This window comes from Meriones unguiculatus, chromosome 4, assembly GCF_030254825.1.
Source record: "Meriones unguiculatus strain TT.TT164.6M chromosome 4, Bangor_MerUng_6.1, whole genome shotgun sequence".
Classification (NCBI taxonomy): domain Eukaryota; kingdom Metazoa; phylum Chordata; class Mammalia; order Rodentia; family Muridae; genus Meriones; species Meriones unguiculatus.
Genome location: NC_083352.1, coordinates 106,106,991 through 106,125,221, shown reverse-complemented (window position 1 = coordinate 106,125,221; position 18,231 = coordinate 106,106,991). Strand labels below are relative to the sequence as shown.

The window sequence follows — 18,231 nt, the reverse complement described above, 5'->3', positions numbered from 1 at the left end:
TTGTAGGCTCAGAGATTTACCTCCCAAGTACTGGAATTAAAAGCATGCATTACTCGGCCTGGCCACAGTGATACATTTTGAAATATAATTACTTCCAGAAGCCTGCCTTGTGTCTCTCAATGTACGAAATCTACAGCTTAGGATGCTTTTTCTAAAAGTCCCCACTTTATGCCACAAAGTGGTTTTGGGTGTCTGCAAATAGGTTAGTTTTTCTTCAGTCACCCATCTTACTCTCTTTCAGGATACCGGTGTAGGTAAATCCAGCATCGTGTGGCGGTTCGTGGAAGACAGTTTTGATCCTAATATCAATCCAACCATAGGGTAAGAGAACAAGTTTATTTAATCTAAATCTAAGGGTGCATGGAAAAGCAAACAAAAATATGTTACTAGTGTAACTCCTGTTGTCTTGAGCTCAGTGAAATTGTGAGTGCCCGGGTTCTTGACAGTTCCAAAATGACTTGAGAGAATACAGTGAGGGTTACTGTATCCTAGGAGAATTATCTTCAGACTTTGGAAATAAGAACTTCAAAATAGAATAAGGAATCAATTGACACAGGAGTTTACACACCTAACTACGCCTTAAAAGAAAGTAAATGAAAACACATATTGAATCAGTTCTTTGGGGCATATCAATTAAAATCTAGTTTTAGTCCTTGAAAAGAAGTGGAATTGGCTCCGAGCCCTCTTGAACATTGTAGCACTGATGACAGTGACAAATTAATAAATGAACTTTGAAATGTTTCCTTGGTGGTGGTGGTGATTGGTTGGTTAGTTTTGTTTTGTGTGTTTTCTTTAGGGTCTCTGATATTTTTTGATTGTTGAAGTTGACTATAGAGTTCTTGAAGATTTCATTAGTTTTGATTAGGTATGTGTGTGTCTATGTAAGTATGTGAAGGTGGGTGCCCACCCTTGAAGGTCAGAAGCATCAGATCCACCTGGAGGTGGTTGTGACTGCCTGCTGTGGGTGCTGGGAACCAAACTGTGGTCTTCTGGAAGAGCACTGTGTTTTAACTGCTGAGTCATCTCTCCAGCCTCTTATAAATTTAATAAAAAACTTTTCTAACTGTTTAAATGTCATAGGGGTGATCAAGGGACGAACACTTCATTTTTCTTTTTGAGAACTTGAGCTCTTATAAGCCCTAATACTATGTTACGTTTGTACAACTAATGATGATTAGATGCTGTTTATTCTGAAACTTCTGCCTGTCAACTGCTTTTTTTATCTTTAAAGAAGATAAAAAAATGGTGTGTATGGTCCACCATCAGGATGTGATATGGCTTTGAGCTCTGAAAAGACTATTCTCTGCCACATAGGGAAGGACTTCATAGCAGTGAGGGCAGCTTCCTTAAGACTGACGCTTAAGAATTTGTTGAATCTCTGGGTTTCGTACGCTTTTGAGGGGATGGAGATGAAATCCACCATTGTGGCTGCAGTTAAGATAGTATCCTTCTAGAAGAACTGGGTGTGTCCACATGTTTAAAGTATCACCTCACACTCCTCGGGGCCTGTTGGTACCTGCTGCAAAGTGAAGTGATGGGTAGTGACAAGAAGTGCTGATGCGTCACTGAGTGACATACTGTGTTCACACTGAGCCACAACTGAAAAGCCAGAACCCACAAGTACTGAGACACCACCTCCTTTACTATCAGATGAGGAGAGAGAAACTAAGAGTACTTCTCTTGCCTTGGCTCAATCAGGCTCCCACTGTGTCACAGGCTGTAGTCTTGACTCATATTTTTCAGGAAAAACTACAGAGCCCTTTCTCCTTTAACCTTGCTTCCTTGTTTCTGCCTCTAACAGCTTCTTCCCTTATGAATAACAGCCCAGTGGCCCATGTACCTCTCTGAAAGACCCAGCTCTTCATCACTTTCTCCCTCTTCCTACAGCTCTGCTGCCCATCTACCCTGCTGTGTTCTGACAGCATTGCCCTCCAGTCCTGCTGCTTACACTGGGAGAGAACCTACCACTCTCTCAGCTGTCATTCTCTATAGCCCATTGTCCACACAGTTCCACCCACCATGTCATTAAATCCATCATCTCTAGATACTAGTCCCTAAGAGCCACCTCAAAAACAAAGTGGGTATTTTTCAAAAAGCTTTCTTCATTTATTGGGTGCCAACCGTGTGTCAGGTATCCTGGGTGCTAGTGATTGAAACCTGGCATCAGCAAACTGTAGGCTTGTCCTCTGCCTTCTCCCTTTGTAATTAAAATATTATTAAAGCAGTCACAGCTGCCTCTACTGTTCACAAGCTATCTTGACCAAAGGCAGGAGTCCTATGGTACACAAAACCAGGATTTGTCAGCTGGCACTCTGGCAATTTATTTATTTTTGGAGCATGGTCTTATCTAGCCTAAAACTTACTATGTAGCCTAGGCTAACTCAATCCCATGTGTGCCGGGAAAACAACATTAGCCATCACATGTCTACCTGGCACTTTTCAGAATACATTTGCTGAAACCTGATCTGGACTCTCTGCTCCTACCATGATGTAAAGGTGTAGCTTCCCTGTAGGTTAAGAGAGGCATGTTCTGTAACTGTTGTGCAGAAAATGACTCTTTATCATCTCTCTGATGTCAGCACACAGCAGGCCATGGCCTTCCTGGGCATGCTTGGTTCCTGCAGGGCCCATGGGAAATATGAAACACTTAGAAGCACCCACATGCAGATATTGAAAGATGAGTGGATAGCATGGTGTGGTAGTGCAGGCTGTGATCCCCAGACTCAGGGAGGCAGAGGCAGGCACATCGCTGTGAGTTCCAGGCAGCCTGGTCTACAAAGTGAGTCCGGGACAGCCAAGGCTACGCAGAGAAACCCTGTCTCAAATAAATAAATAAGCAAACAAATAAGTGAAAGAAATATGAGTGGATTGTACTTTGCAGAAAGTAAAGAAAGTATGTATTTGAAGAGAAGTTGGTAGTAGTGAGAGGTGGCAGAAAGTAATCTGAACAGTCCTAGCAGACTGAAGGACTAACCAAATAAAGGAGGAATCTCGAGGCTAGCAAGGACAGAGGACAAAGAGTAAGACTTGCAGGACTGGCCAGCGAGACTGTGGGACAAGGACCAGGCATGGATCTTTAACAATGGGGACTTCACTAACATGACAGGTGCAGACCAGGTATGAAGGAGTGAGGCACCTTTGTCTTTGGTTCCCTCCTCCGGCCTTTGGCTGCACTCTTCCACTGATACCTCTTGGCCTCTCCTACTGCTGAAGTAACTGTTAGGGTTCTTCAGATCATGTCCTCTGTTCCTAAAGTGCACTTTCACCTGGGTCATGTGACCCAAAGTCTGGGCCTTTTTCTTGGCCACTGGCCCATATCTCCAACCAATAATTTAGACTTAGCTCCCTAAGGAAGTGGATATCTATCTCTCCTCTCCTAACTCCCTCACTCCTAAATGTGTGTTCATCTTCAATGGCCCAAGTGGGTTAAGGATTGGGGAGGAGCCTTGGCTGCAAGAACCTTCCTATACTTGAATTGGAAAACCTTCCAAGTACAAAGAACCTAATGTACTTGAATTGGAACCTTGGTGAGGAATCTCAGTGAACACTAGCTGAGAGAATTTCCATGCTAGTGGCCAGGCTTCTGTTGGATTTGTCTGATTCATGCCTACTTTTGCGGTTTGATGAGAATTCACTGATTTAGCATGGGAAGTATATGGCAAAGGTTTGGCAGTAGCTGGTGAGAGGTCAACCCACAGGCTGTGATTCTAACCCTCAGGGAATACATGTGGAGGAGGTGAGGCCGTCATTAGAATCACCACTATGATGAGCTATGGTGATCTTTGGGAGCTCATTGTGTCCCTTGGGTGTGCTAGAGTAGTGAGATTGCAGTCACTGTGGGCATGTGGGTGGGTCCCACACCATTAACCCCGAATTCTCCCCTAAGAGCCAAGCTGGAGTAGCTTCTATTCACCAGCAGCCTGTTCCCTCAGTCGGCACACAGACACCTGGGAACTCTACATGCTTGTGACCATACTTGTGAATAATCCTTGAGAGGCTTGTTCCTCTTTCCCTAGATAGGGAGCAGGACTAGCATGTCCTCAGATATAGTAAAGGTGAGCCTCTTGCTCCCAGCAAGTAGCAAGGCACCAGTTCTCATTCAAACCCCCAAACTGTCACCTGACATGGAGGCCTTCAGAGTGGCACACAGACAATAGAGTATTTCTGTACTGCAGCTCTACCACTTGCTAGCCAGTGAGCCCATAACAGTTAAATCCATATAATCTGTTTCTTCAATAAAGTAAGGGTTGTGACAGGACCACCTCCTTATTATTCAGAAGGTTCAAGATAATGCAGGAAAAGCATTTAGCAAAGAGCTGAAATGGTTAGAGATCAATAAATGACAGCCATTATTCTGTCTTAGTATCTTAATTCTTTGTATGTTTCTATGAGCTTTATCCCCAGTATGCTTGTCCTTTCACTAGGAAAGTTGAGGGCAGGAGGATGAGAAGTTGCAGGCCAGCCTGGACTACATAACAAGATCCTCTTTTTAAAAGAGAGAGAGAGAGAGAGTTGGGGAGGGGGAGAAGAGTAGTTTTGCAGAAAAGAATGGTGTCATAGGCCTTTTAAGTTAATCTAACAGCCGTGTCTACTCTGACCCATTTCTTAGAGGCAACCACTGTTGCCATGGCATGCAGCTATTTTCTGATCTTTCCTCTAGATCTCACAAGCACACGTACACCACACCACCTCCTCCCACTACCACCACCAATTTTAGGCATTATCTGCTGATTTTCTCTTTAAAATGTGGAGCCTAGCTGTCTTCCCACTTCCTGTACATTTCCCTTCCCTCCATTTTGCTATTACAGGTCTGTCGTTGAACCTCAACATGGCAAAGGTTTAAATACACACCCTCACAGCAGGCTGGCTGTGTATTTCCCAGCTCTCATTGTACTCAATTGTGTGCTTGGTTAAACTACTTAATCTCTTTGTGGCTACATTTGCACATTGGGAGTACTCTGTGGTGTCTTATGGAGGTGGTTGTAAAAATTGGGGTAAAGCACATAAACTTGGCATAGAATGGCATGATGCCCTCAAACCTTGGGCTGTTTGCTGGTCATTCTCACTATCTTGCGAGTGTCACTCTATGGTCTGTGGACTAGACATTCTTTGGTTGTGTCTTGCAGTTATGTATCTTATTCTGTGACAAGCCTTTGCACTCTCTGAACAGTCTTCTAGTGAACAAAGTTCCCACTTTGAGTCTGTCCACCTCCCATCACTTGATCTCTGCAGCTCCGCCCTTTCCCCTACCCCAGGTAGCTACAGAAGCTTTTACCAGTCTGTTTTTAGTTTTCAGATAAATATACTTCTGATAATGTTCTGTCTTGAAGTTAGTTTTTTCTTTTTTATTTTGGGGGTTACTCATATTACTGCATGTATTACAAGCATGTACCTCTATATTACTAAGTAGTTTTCCATTGCATGGGATATACCAAAATGTATTCATTGGCTAATTAATAAACATTAGATTTTACAATTTTTTGCTGTTAGGAATAAATTTTATCTATTTGGACATAAATTTACTTTCCAGTATATATGTAGAGTTATATTATCTAGAAGTGCCATTTCTGGATCATGTACTAAATATTTGTTTAATTTTCATAAGAAACTGTCATACTTTCCCAAAATATTCATACCAGCTGGATATCGTGCTACACACCTTTAATCCTAGCACTTGGGAGGTAGAGGCAGGAGGAGCTGTGAATTTGAGGCCAGCCTGTTCTATATAGCAAGTTAAGGCACACTAGGGCTACATAATGAAACCCTGTCTCAAAACAAACCAGAACAAATACTCATAGTGTTCGATGTTCTATCCAGGAGAGTATATAAGTTGGGGTGATTCCACATCTTTCAGAAATCTGTCAGTCTTCCAGGTGTGTGTGTGCCACATTGGTTCTCATTTCCATTTCCCTACTGCCCACAGGTGTGCTTCTCTTTTCCTGGTATCTGTTCAGATATTTGTCTAGTTCCAAGTGCATTGTTTCACTCCTATCAGTCAATATTTTTCCATCCTGTTCATAGCATTGGCTTGTTGTATCCTATATATCCAAGGTCAGAAGGGTTTTCTCCTGTGCTCTAGATTCTGTTTTGGTTTTTTTGGGTTTTTTGTTTTGTTTTTTTGTTTTTTTTTTTTTTTTTTTTTTTTGGTTTTTGTTTTGCTTCTGTGTTTTGGGACAGTCTGACTAAGTAGCCCAGGCTGGCCTAGAACTCACAGAGATCCACTGCCTCTGCCTCCCAAGTCCTGTGCTCTGTCTCTCCTAGTGTGTTTGCTGTATGAGGTGACTGACACTTTCCCTGTGGTCATTCTGGATATTAGGTAATGTGGAGCTCAGCATCCGGTCTAGTATATTGCCCTTGTACCTCTATCAGGAATGGGCTAGTATGTGGGAGAAGTTCTGATTTTGGAAATCTAGCAGTCACCTAATTGTATTACTTTTCAGCTTTTTTGTTTTGTTTTGTTTTGTTTTGTTTGTAGGCTCTTGTGCTCTTGCATCTGCGTATAAACTTTAGGTACACTCACATGCCCAGTTCTTCAAGCACCTACTAAAAACCTGACTGGGAACCTTATGACTAGTTTGGGGAAAATTTGGTAACCTAACAGTGATGTGATCATGACCGTGATAGACTTCTCTCTTCTTTAGGTCAAAGCGCTCACTCATGCCCTATCTGGCCTTCCCCCCCCCCATGTGCCTGCTCCCTCTCCTCCTCCCTTCCCCTCCCCTCCTTAAATTCACACACCTTAAATTCACCTTGTAGTCTAAGCTTGTCTTGATTTTTAGTCCTGTTGTCTCTCTTTCTAGATTCCTTTCTTTCTGTCAGCACTTCAAGTTGTTACTGTACAAGCCTTATATATATTTTCCTAAGTTTATTTTAAAATATTTATTTTTGTTGGTGGTGGTGGTTTTTGCTTTGGGGTTCTTTGTTGGTTTGGAGCTTTTCTTTTTGGATCAGGCTATTTGGGAATAGGGTCTTGATGTGTAGCCCAAGCTGTCCTAAAACTCATAACCCTCCAGCTTCGGTCTGGAATTATAAATGGAACTATAAATTTCATGCTGATACTATGTAGACAATATGTAGATAATATGTGACTTTGTTAAGTTGCGGTAGGTAAGGCAACTTTTGAAATTCCTTGAGCTTTTATTGATACAGTCACTGGTCAGGCACTTTGTTTCTCTCTGGTTTATTATACACATTTGATTTCTGCTTTCTTATCACACCAAGTAAGCAGGTATAATGTAGGGTTAGGATCCGCAGTTGAGATGTGGATAGTTGGCACCTTTGCCTTCCTGACCTTATGGCAAAAGGGATTCCTGGCCTTTTTTTCAGTTAAATTAAGTGGCTCCTCCTGCTGTCCAGCTAATGATGCCCATTGTACCCAGAGTTAATAAGAAATTTATTATGTTAACTTTGTTAGGATATATATATGTATACCCTCCTTTTGGCCTAGAACATGCTCCATCCCTGAGAAGGTTATGTATTTACTGCTCTCTGAGGTGTTTGATGGATGTTAACAAAACCATGTGCTTAATAGGGATGTTTGTATGGCCCTTTTTTTGTTGTTGCCTGCACTGAAAGGGTATTTGAACATCTCTGAGTGAGTCCTTGTTTACTGCTTTAACTTGTTTGTCTAGAATATAACCGAGTGTACAAGTAGCATGTTTTCTTGATTTCCCTCCCCCCATAAAAGTGCTTGTTCTGGGTCTGCTTTGGTGTCTTTTAGGCTCCCTGCGTTCTTTCTGCATATCTTGACAAGTACAGTCTTTTTTAATTTATGTATTCTTACTTTATGTATATTGGTGTTTCTGCCTGTATATCCCTGTGGAGTGTCAAGTCCCCCTGGAACTGGAGTTACAGACTGTTGTGAGCTGCCATGTGAGTGCTGGGAATTGAACCCCGGGTCACTCTGAAAGAACAGCCAGTGCTCTTAACCTCTGAGCCATCTCTCCAGCCTGTTTCATATCTTAAACTTACCCTGTTGATAGCTATGTATTTCAAATGGGTTTCTTTTCTCATTTCTTTTCTTTCTTTCTTTCTTTCTTTTTTTTTTTCTTTTAAGTTTTCATAGTAAGTTGCAATTTTAGTGTTGGTTGAGTGTTATGTTGTTCAAGAATGTCTTGGCTGCCTTGGGTCTCTCACATCTCCATACAGATGTTAGCAATGGTATTCTGTTCACACAAACCAGCATGCTGACCTCATTGTGGTTTTGACTGGCCTTCCACTGAATTTACAGATCCATTTAGAGAATGATATGATAACACCAATGCTCTAGTTTATGAATATGGATTATCTTTACATCCCCTGGGCTTCTGTAGTCTCTGGGTTTTCTCTTCTCTGTAATGGATTTTCACATCTGTCATTAGAGTTATTTTAAGGGGCTGATGTTTTTAATTTTAATGCATTGTTTTGGTGTGAAAATAATAAGTGGTTCCAAGTTACCTTTTATTGTTGTTGATTATCTTGTTTGTTATGGTAGGGTTTGGTGTGTAACCTTGAACTTGGAAACATTTCATCTTAGCCTTGAAAGTGCCCCAAGAAAGGCATGTGCCACCAACATAACTACAACTTGGTATTTGAGCTTCTCTCCATGGCATTCCTAAATTTGTTTATGAATTCACTTACATATATGCATTTTTTGTGTTTTGTCTATATGGGTTTTGTGTCATCTGGAAATGGGGTTTTGTTATAGTTACTTTAAGCATTTGACTTTCTATTTCTATTTTTGTTGGTGAGAATAAGTGGTGACTGAGCACTCTGATGCCACTATAATTGAGCTGGGAGCTCTTGCTGTGGTGTCATAAAATGTCTAATGGGGGGTTTTTTGTTGTTTTTTGTTTGTTTGTTTGTTTGTTTTTTGCTTATCCCTCACCACATTGCTCAAAGAAGATGCTTTTTTTTTTCCTTGTTTGAGTGTGTGAACATGTTTTTCTGTCTGTACTGGGCTGAACACATGATATGTGATATCTTTGTTGGATTTTTGTAGGAGTCATTCACACAGATGGTGACCTGTAGTTTTTATATATCACGGATGTCTTAGTTACTTTCCTTGTTGCTGTAACACAATGATTCTCAACCTGTAGGTCGTACAGGTTGAGAATCTTGGCAAACCTCTATCTCCAAAAATATTTACATTATAATTCATAACAGTAGCAAAATTACAGTTATGAAATAGCATCAAAATAATTTTATGGTTGGGGTCTCCACAGCATGAGGAACTGTACTAAAGGGTGGCAGCCATAAAAAGGTTCAGAAGCACTGCTCTAGCAGAGACCTGACGGGAAGCATCTTAAGGGAGAGAGGTTACTGGAGCTAACAGTTTAAGGAAACACAGTCCATGGTGACGGAGGAGTCATGGCAGCAAAAGAAGACAACTGGCCTCATTGCATCTGTAGTCAGGAAGTAGAGCTAGCTGGTGGTCAAGTTCTCTCTCCCATCTTTTATTTAGTCTGGGACCCCTTTATGGTCTTCTATCCTCAGTTAACCAAATATAGAAACTTCTTATAGACAAGCCCACAGAGTTATCTCTGAGGTGATTGATCTTGTCCAGTTGACAGTATTAACTATCACAAGTCAACTCCTTAACTACTCAGTACCCAAGCATACTATTTTAAGCTGTAATCTTCCATCCTTGTTTCGATAGAACCTTGGCCATCTCATAGTGCAAAATGCATCCAATCCAGCTTCTGAAGTTCTCATCATCATTGATAGTCCCAACTCTTTTAAAGTCCAACTGTCTTCTTAAACCCAAGGCAATCTCTTAATTGTGAGCTCAAAAAAAAAAAAAAAGAAAGAAAGAAAGAAAGAAAAACAAAAAACAAGTTACATAACTGGTTTCCAGTGGCACAGAGTAAGGAATTATAATTCTGAAAACAGAGAATGGAGCATAGCAAGGATGGACTAGGTCAAAGCAAAACTAAACCCAGTATTATAAACTTCAAATTCTGAAGCTCAGTGTCTGTCTTCTGAAGCCCATAATGAAATGATCTTGGCTCCAAAAGACATGGCAAGTGCCACTCCTCCTGTTTGTGCCTTAACACACATAACCTTTGTTCGGCCAGCTCCACATTGCCACCTGCACCCTTCCTCTGTGGATGGTTCATGGTCCCAGCTTTATCAATATCTTGGGGTCCATTGCAGGTTAGGCCTTACCTTCACAACTGTATGAAGTGTCCCCTTGGAGCTTCCTTGCAAGAACTCTGATCCTGCCACTCATCTGACTCCAGTGGCTTTTGGGGCCTTAATACAAGACTTAGAATTACACTTGGTCTTTCGTACATATAAAACATGAATATCACTGCCAAATTTTGCTGAAAGCCTCAAATGTAGCCTTGCTTCCTTGAGCTACAGTTGCTTCAGTCTCTTGTGTGTTGACCCTGGGGGACCCTTTAGACAATCTTATTCTAAGGTTGTTCTCGCACACGTGTGTATGTGTGCGTGTGTGCGTGCGTGCGTGCGTGCGTGCGTGCGTGTGTGTGTGCGCGCGGGGCGGGGGTTGTATATATGGAGGAGGTATCCCAGGCTGTCCTCATCGTTGCCCATATGCCTTTCCTTACTGAACTTTGCATTTTTCATGTCTCTGCTTTCTCTCACTATAGATCCGAATAAGAGCACCAAGAACTAGTCATGCCACATCCTGAATGTTTTCTTGTCTTGAAATTACTCCATTATTTTCAAATTTAGCCCCAATCAGATTCTTAGGACCCAGGTACAATATAGCCAGAATACAACTTTAATGGCCTCTAGTCCAGTTCCGAATTTTCCTCTGAAACTTCATGAGCTAACCCTTCACTGCCTGCAAGTCTGTCTGCATTCTGGTCTTGTAGAATACCAGACAAGAAACATCTTATGAGGGGACAAGTTTATTTTAGCTTGTAATTTGAGGAGTTGTAGTCCATGATACAGAGAAGTCATGGCCACAGGAGGCAGTGGCCAGTTGCATCTACTGTCAGCAGGCTGAGTGGCAGAGCTGCTGCTCAGCATACACTTCTTGATGTTTGTCCAGGACCCACCCATGGGTTGTGCCACCGCATTCAGGGTGGCTCACCTACCTCAGTTACCCAGTCTGGAAGTTGCTCCCAAGCACGCCCACAGGCTTGTCTTGCATGTGACTCTAGACCCTTCATTTTGGTGCTGTCGAGCATCATAGTAAGCTTTGGTTGACTGTTATGTTAGGACTTGTGTGTATGCAACTAAGACTATGATGTCATCTTTTTTGAACATGTGTCAGATTTGTATCAAAGTTGTGCTTATTCAGAAATGCTGCTTGTATGAAACCCTCCTTTTTATTCCTTAAATGATTAGTAAGATTTGTCAGTGTTTCCATCTGGGCTTCCAGCACTCCTTGTATAATAGAGTTAATTAAGAAGTGAATTCTGTTCATAGTTGTAAGATTGTTCATATGCAAATTATCTGTTACTTCTGGCTCTGGTCTTGATAGATTGCATTCTTTAACAACTTTAACTCTTTTGTGGACTTCTTCCATCTTGCTAGTTTATCAGCATAAAGCAGCTAGGCTTCCTACTGACACTGCTTTCATTTTGGATGGGTCTTGCCTTTGGTCAATTGTAATGTTTCTCTTGTGTTTGTCTATGTCTTGATTAGTATATGAAAGTTCCTACTCTTGATATTGGTGTTTTTGTCCCTGATATTCAGACTTTTGTTAAACACTGTGCTGGCTAATTTTATGTCAACTTGACACAAGCTAGAGTCATCAGAGAGGAGGGAACCCCAGTTGAGAAAATGATTCCATAAGATTGGTCTGTAGACAAGCTTGTAGAGCATTTTCTTAATTAGTGATGCGGGAGGGCCCTGCCCATTGTGGGTGGAGTCATCTCCGGGCTGGTAGTCTTGGTTTCTGTAAGAAAGCGGTTGACGGCCCAGCATCTCCCTTGGGCAGCACAGCAGAGCTGGCCCCTCCACTCTTGCCCTTCGACACCTGTGATAGTCAGGAGAGCTGGCCTCTTGGGTCATGACAGTGGGAGAGCTGCCATTCACCACAATACTGTGGAGAGCAGGCACTGTACCTTGCCTGAGCAGCACAGTAGAACTGACCCTAATGATGAAGGCATGGAGGAACTGATGAGGCAGCCTGGAGAGTGAAATAGTGGGAAAGCTGGTCCAGCCCCTAGCTGGCTGCAGTACTCAGGAGAGTGGGCCCCACATGTCAGCTGGGCAGCACAGTAGACCCTGATTCTGTTGGTATGTGTTAGCCCATCCCAAGGGCTGGAGAGCAGGAGAGCTGACCTTGCCTTAGCTTGCTGCAACATTGGATGAGCTAGCTGGGGCAGTGCTGGAGAGCTCACCTGTGGTACTGGTAGAATAGAGTTGACAGTCTTATAACAACTCAGCTACTATCTAGGTCCAGATCCGGGGCTGGCCCACTCCAAAATTTACCACATCTATGAGCTGCTAGAGTATATGAAAGGGCTAGTCCTGAAGATCCAAAGCTGAAAGATCTCCACAACACAGGACAACAAAATAACTGAGCAAAGTCCCTTGAGGATCCAGTATTGAGAATATAGCAGAAACCAGAGGACTAAAACCAGACCAATGATTCATTGCAATGAAAATTTTCAAGTACAGATGTGTGGACAAAAGAGTATACTGTGTGATACACTGTGACACACTGAAACTTCTACAGCGAGATGTTTTCTGTTTTTGTTTTCATTATTTTTGTTGTTATATTTATGGGGAGCTTGCAAGGGCAATGGATACGAAGGGACAGGAATGAGGGGGTGGAGAGCATGATATGACACTCAGAAAGAATCAAAAGTTGAGAGAGAGAGAAAAAGCAACAGCACCCTTCCATGGCCTTCACATCAATTCCTGCCTCCTGGTTCCTGCCTTGTTTAGAATTTCTGTTCTTCTCTCTTGAATGATGGACTAAGCCAAACAAACCCTTTTGTGAAGGTGTAAGGCGAGTAAACTCTTTGTTCCCCAACTTGCTTTTGGTCATGGTGTTTCATCACAGCAATAGTAACACTGTGGCATACACCTTATAAGTTACACCTTAACTAAAATAAAAATGTCTTTTTATTTATGTGTATGTGTGGTTATGTGTATATGACTGCCAGTACTGCAGAGGCCAGAGGTGTCAGATCCCCTACAGATGGTTGTGAGCTACCTGCCATGGGTGCTTGGAACTGAACACAGGTCCTCTGCAAGAGCACTAAACTGTCTTTCCACCTCAGCAGATTTTTGTATTTTGTTCTAAGCATTTTCTGATTTATTATTGGCTTTATCTTTGATCCAAGTATCATTTAAATAGGCAGTTCTCAATCTCAGACATAAGAATAACTTAATTAATTTTTTATTGGATTACTGACAAAATTGTAAAATGGGAGAATGTATTTTCTATAATTCATCCTTTGACGTGGTATGATCTGCTGTCTTTCTTCGTGCAGTTGTCTCAGCAAGGTCCAGAGTTTTTTTTGTGAGCCTTCTGTGCTCTTAGCTGCTGGGGATGCCGCCTGTGATTGGAGTAAGGTTGTTTGTTTGCTTTTTCTTTCACTTTGATCTTTTCTGTTATCCTTGTTGGCATTTTTTAAAGATTTATTTATTATGTATACAGTGTTCTGTCTGCATGTACACCCACCCGCACACAAGAACTCATTATATATGGTTGATGGGAATTCAATTTGGACCTCTGGAAGAACAGCCAGTGCTCTTAACCTCTGAGCCATCTCTCCAGCCCCCTTGTTGGCATTTTGACTGAAAGAAATGGGTGAAAATCTTCCATTACTATGAACATGTTAATTTTTCCTCATTCTCTGAGTTTGTATTCTTTACCATTTAGTAGTGCTTGAGTCAGTGCTGCTCACATTGAGTCTTCTGATCCTGAGTATGTGCCTCTTTCTGCCATGCCTTATGCATTTTCTCTGCGCTGCTTTAGGGGGTTGTTGGGTTATGGTTTTTGGTTTGGGGTTTTTCTTTTTCTTTTTTAAGTGTGTGTTGTACAAACTTATGTTAGGTCTTCTGCAAGTGCGGTATAGCTACTTCACCACTGAGCCATTTCTCCAGCCCTCTTTTATAGTTTTCAATGTGAGAAATGTTGGGAATATTTTTAACTATTTTCTAAATATTTTATCCTTTTAGCTGTTGTGAATGAAAACCTTTTTTCATTATTTTTGTAGAATATTATTGATTTTTGTGTATTGGCCTGTCATCATTTAGTCTTAATAACTCTGTTTATACTCCAGGATGTGCTGTGGGCTTTTTGGATTCCTGGAATGCATAGTCATGGCATGACAAAGTAGGGATTGTTTTGCTCTTAAGTTGGTTTTGGTGGTGGCTTAGTTTTAGGTTTTGTTTTGTTTTTAATTGTTTTTCCCCCATGCCTTGTTCACCGGACTTTTAGCTTGAAATCCTGGTAAGAGCCAACATCTTTGCTTTTCCTCCTCCTTGAAGGGAACATTTGATACTGTGCTTTTGAATGTTTTCAGGAGTATATAGCATGATGTTGGTCACTGGAGTTGCCAGTTACGAAGAGGAGGAGGTTTCTGTATTTCTAGTTGAGCAAGCATTTTTGTCAAGAATGGCTCTTGAGTCTTATCCTGATAGTTTATCTTCTTATATGATATTTTTCTCCTTTCTGTGGCGGATCACTGTATTTATATGTTGTATGTAGTAGTTACCCAGTACTTAGCATCAAACAACAATCATTTTGTACATCATAGTTTCTGTGGATTGGGAATCCAAGGAGCCTGGCTGCTGTGGCTGGAGGCCTCTGTTCAGCTAGCTTCCTTGTTCTCTGCCAGGTGAGCCTGTCCCTAGTTGTAGAGTTCCCTCACAACAGAGAGGAGGTAGTGAGGCAGCATGGCCTCTGTAGTGTCTTCTCTGGCCTCTTGAGAGTCATCTGTTCTGGCTTCTGTTGGGTATAGTTGCATGTTCTTTAGGACCATCTCAAATGGGTGCGGACAAGAGGCATGTCCTCCACAAACTGGGTTTCTTATAATATAACCCATATGTATGTATGTTACAACCTATACAATGACACCAGACAAACTGAGATTGAGAAACATTTGACACAACAGCTGGTTGGCAGTCTCACAGGCTGAAAGGTTGAAGAGAACATTGACCAGATTGAGGAGAGGAGTCATGAGAGCACACTGTAGCATGTGTTTGGAACTGGGATTTTGCCAGTAGGGTGACATCAGTACAGCTATCAGAATTCTGATGGGGTGTGAGGACCAGCTGCAGCAGTTGAGGTGTTCTCTGCTTATTTGGGAAAGCACTCTTGTTTGTAGAAGCTGTACTAGACTACCATTCAGTGATGCAGTGTACCTTGAAAGGCTGGGGGATAAATATGTGCAAGTTCTTAAACTGAAAAAGAAATTTACTCTAATTGTACTTAGCATTTATTTCTGTAGGTCTGAATTGTTTTGTTGTTTAAATTGGCTGTTTCACTGTATAGTGATCCCACACCCTGTCTCAGAGTCATGAGAAGACCACCAGCTGCTTGGTGTAGAAAATGAGTAGTAGGTAGAGGGCCATGAGGAGGCAGTCACAGGGAGTGGCCAGTGGGGAACTCAGTTTGGGGCCAGTGGTGGAGGGCTTGCTGCGCAGTAAGGGAGTCTGACCCTTTGCTGCAGGAAAGGCCAGTTGTGTTGTTATCCTATTCGTGAGTGCTCAGGGCAGACCAGCACCTCCTCCATCTTCAGGAGTTCCTCAGCTCACTCATTGACACCAGCTCCAGCCACTGTGACTGCTCCATGAATAGTTACCTTCTTTACCTATTTCATGGTAACATTATTCAGAGCAGGAAGAAAAAACGTTATATTCCTTCTTGTAAAATGGAGTTTTCCTTTGGATTTACCTTTATTCAACAGACCACCTAGCATTTGTTGCAGACTATTGTGTAAAGGTTTCCTCAGGGAATGCCTCCTGTAGGCTGCATCACATCCTCAGTACCTTCAGTTCTCCCCCAGGACATGTTTCATTTACATGATAGCCCTGAGACTGGGCACTAAACCCAGGGCCTCTCCTATTCTAGGTGAGTATTACACACTAGGCTATATTTCCTATCCCCAGAGTCGTGTGTGTGTGTGTGTGTGTGTGTGTGTGTGTGTATTTGAGACAGGGTTTTACAAATTGCCCGTGCTGGCCTTCAAGATACTCTGTAGCTCTGGCTGGCTCTTAACTTGTAATCTTCCTAACTAGCTAGGGTTATTTGTAGTCCTGTAGTAGTAGGCTGTCTCAGTTACTGCTCTAGTGCTGTGAAAAGACACCATGACCACAGCAGCTCTTATAAAAGAAAGCATTTAATTGGGGCTGACTTATACTTTCAGAGGTTTAGTCCATTATCATCATAGTGAGGAGCAGAAAGACATGGTGTTTGCAGTAGCTAAACCTTTATATCTTTATTCAGAGGCAACAGACAGAGAGAGATGTGTGGCACACATCCACACACAGTCATATTTCCATACATCTGTTGTCTTTTTTTGTTGACTTCGATTAAACTTAAATACGTGATCTATTGAACAAAGACTAAATAAATAGTAACACAGGAATACTCTCTAACCAAAATTCACCTCCCTTGTCTACTGTTTTATGTAAATACAGCTATCAAACAGTCCTGAGCATCTTTGGTTTTTGCCGTTGAGATCTCTCACTGGGTCGTGGAACTTACTGATTAGGCAAGGCAGGCTTCTTTCTGTGTATCCCATAAGTACCCCTGTCTCTACCTCCCAAGCTGGAGCTGGAGCACATACCACCACACCAAGCTTTTTTATGTGGGTGTGGGTTTTGCACCACACCAAGGTTTTTTTTTTTTTGTGTGTGTGTGTTTTTTTTTTTTGTGGGTGTGGGTTTTAGCAGGGCAAGTTTTTGTGCTTATAGAGCAAGAACTTTACTGACTGAATAGCTGTCTCATCAGCCCCAATCCTGACTCATGTTGTTAAGGGACTCTCAAGCCCCACAATTGTTAAGGGAAGAGCTTTGTGGAACTGGTTCTTTCTCTCCACCTTTTCCTGCATCCTGGGGATTGAACTCAGATTGCAAGCTTACATAGCAATCACTTTTACTCACTGAGCCATCTTGCTAGCCCCGGTCCTGAGAATTTTTGATACTAGAAATCTGATGCCACACTGCTTTCAAAGTTAACATTGTTTGTGATGACACTCCCTGTACCCGCTACTTGAAACAGTTTGAGCTTCGGCTTCTTCACTGGGCAAGCTGAAGAAGGCATGCCATTTTGTTTTTCTTTCTGGAGGGTTTGACTTTTCAGAACACCAATTTTGTCCACCCTGTGTGATACCTCTTGCCATAGTTCACCTAAATTCTGTTCTAGGTAGTTCAGATTAATGATGTTTTGTGGTTGTTTGGGGATGCTTTTATGTTGTTTTTTGAGAATGAGTCCTTCCTTGTAGCACACACTAATCTGACACTGTTTATATAGCTGAGACTGGCTTTAAGCTCACATTCCTCCTGCCCCAGCCTTTTGAGTGCTTTGGTCACAGGCACGCACCACTGTGCTTCTGGGCTTCTGTTGAAATGGCGGTACCTTAGCAAGAGAAAGATTGTGGTGCATAAGGATATTAAGGAGATATTAACTATATCCATGACCAGGTCATGTTGCCAGCTGCAATTGTTTCATTTAATTGCATTGTGTTATTTAATCAAGACATTAATATGAGTAGGAGGGTGTTGATTTAAGACAAGTTTGAGATCTACTAAAATTAATTATTATAGGTTTGTCCTTGAAGCCCTGTGTTTTATTTGGGCCCATTAGTTCCTCGAGCACAGTGTCTAGTGCTGAGTTTGCCAGCACTGGTGACCTCCCGCTGTCCTGAGTTCTTTCCCTCCATCTTGTGGAAGTACTGATTACAGTACTGGTTGATCTTCCCTACAAGTTTCTGGGAGGTGCTTTGCTGAGTCTACATTCCAGTTTCAGGCTCTGCACTCCCTTCAAAGTTTGCCTTGGTGCTATGACAGTCAACACCATCTGCCTTATAAGTACTGTTTTAGTTCCTGTGGGCTCCGTTCTCACAGCCTACAGAGGCTTCCACCTCACTTTGAAGGAACATCTGTTCCAGATGTGAGCTCTGGCTTGAGCAGTGCCTTATTTGCTTCTTCTAGCACTTTTTAAGTCACTGTTCAGTGGGACCCTGGTACCTGTGTTTCTGTTGAACAGCCCACCCCTGCCTATGATTCCTGTGTATGTTATTTGTGTAAATGCAGCATTAATGGTGAATATTACACATATAAAGGACAGCAGCGCACACCGCAGAGCAGCGC

The 18,231-nt window shown here is 42.1% G+C and overlaps 1 protein-coding gene across 1 annotated transcript in view; it reads left to right on the top strand.

Moving 5' to 3' along the window:
* Rab22a (RAB22A, member RAS oncogene family) overlaps nt 1-18,231 on the top strand; it is a 50,188-nt gene that overhangs the window by 1,252 nt on the left and 30,705 nt on the right. The window contains exon 2 of the mRNA XM_021644414.2: nt 242-321. Coding sequence (XP_021500089.1) covers nt 242-321 — 80 coding nt within the window. The remainder of the gene's footprint in view (nt 1-241; nt 322-18,231) is intronic.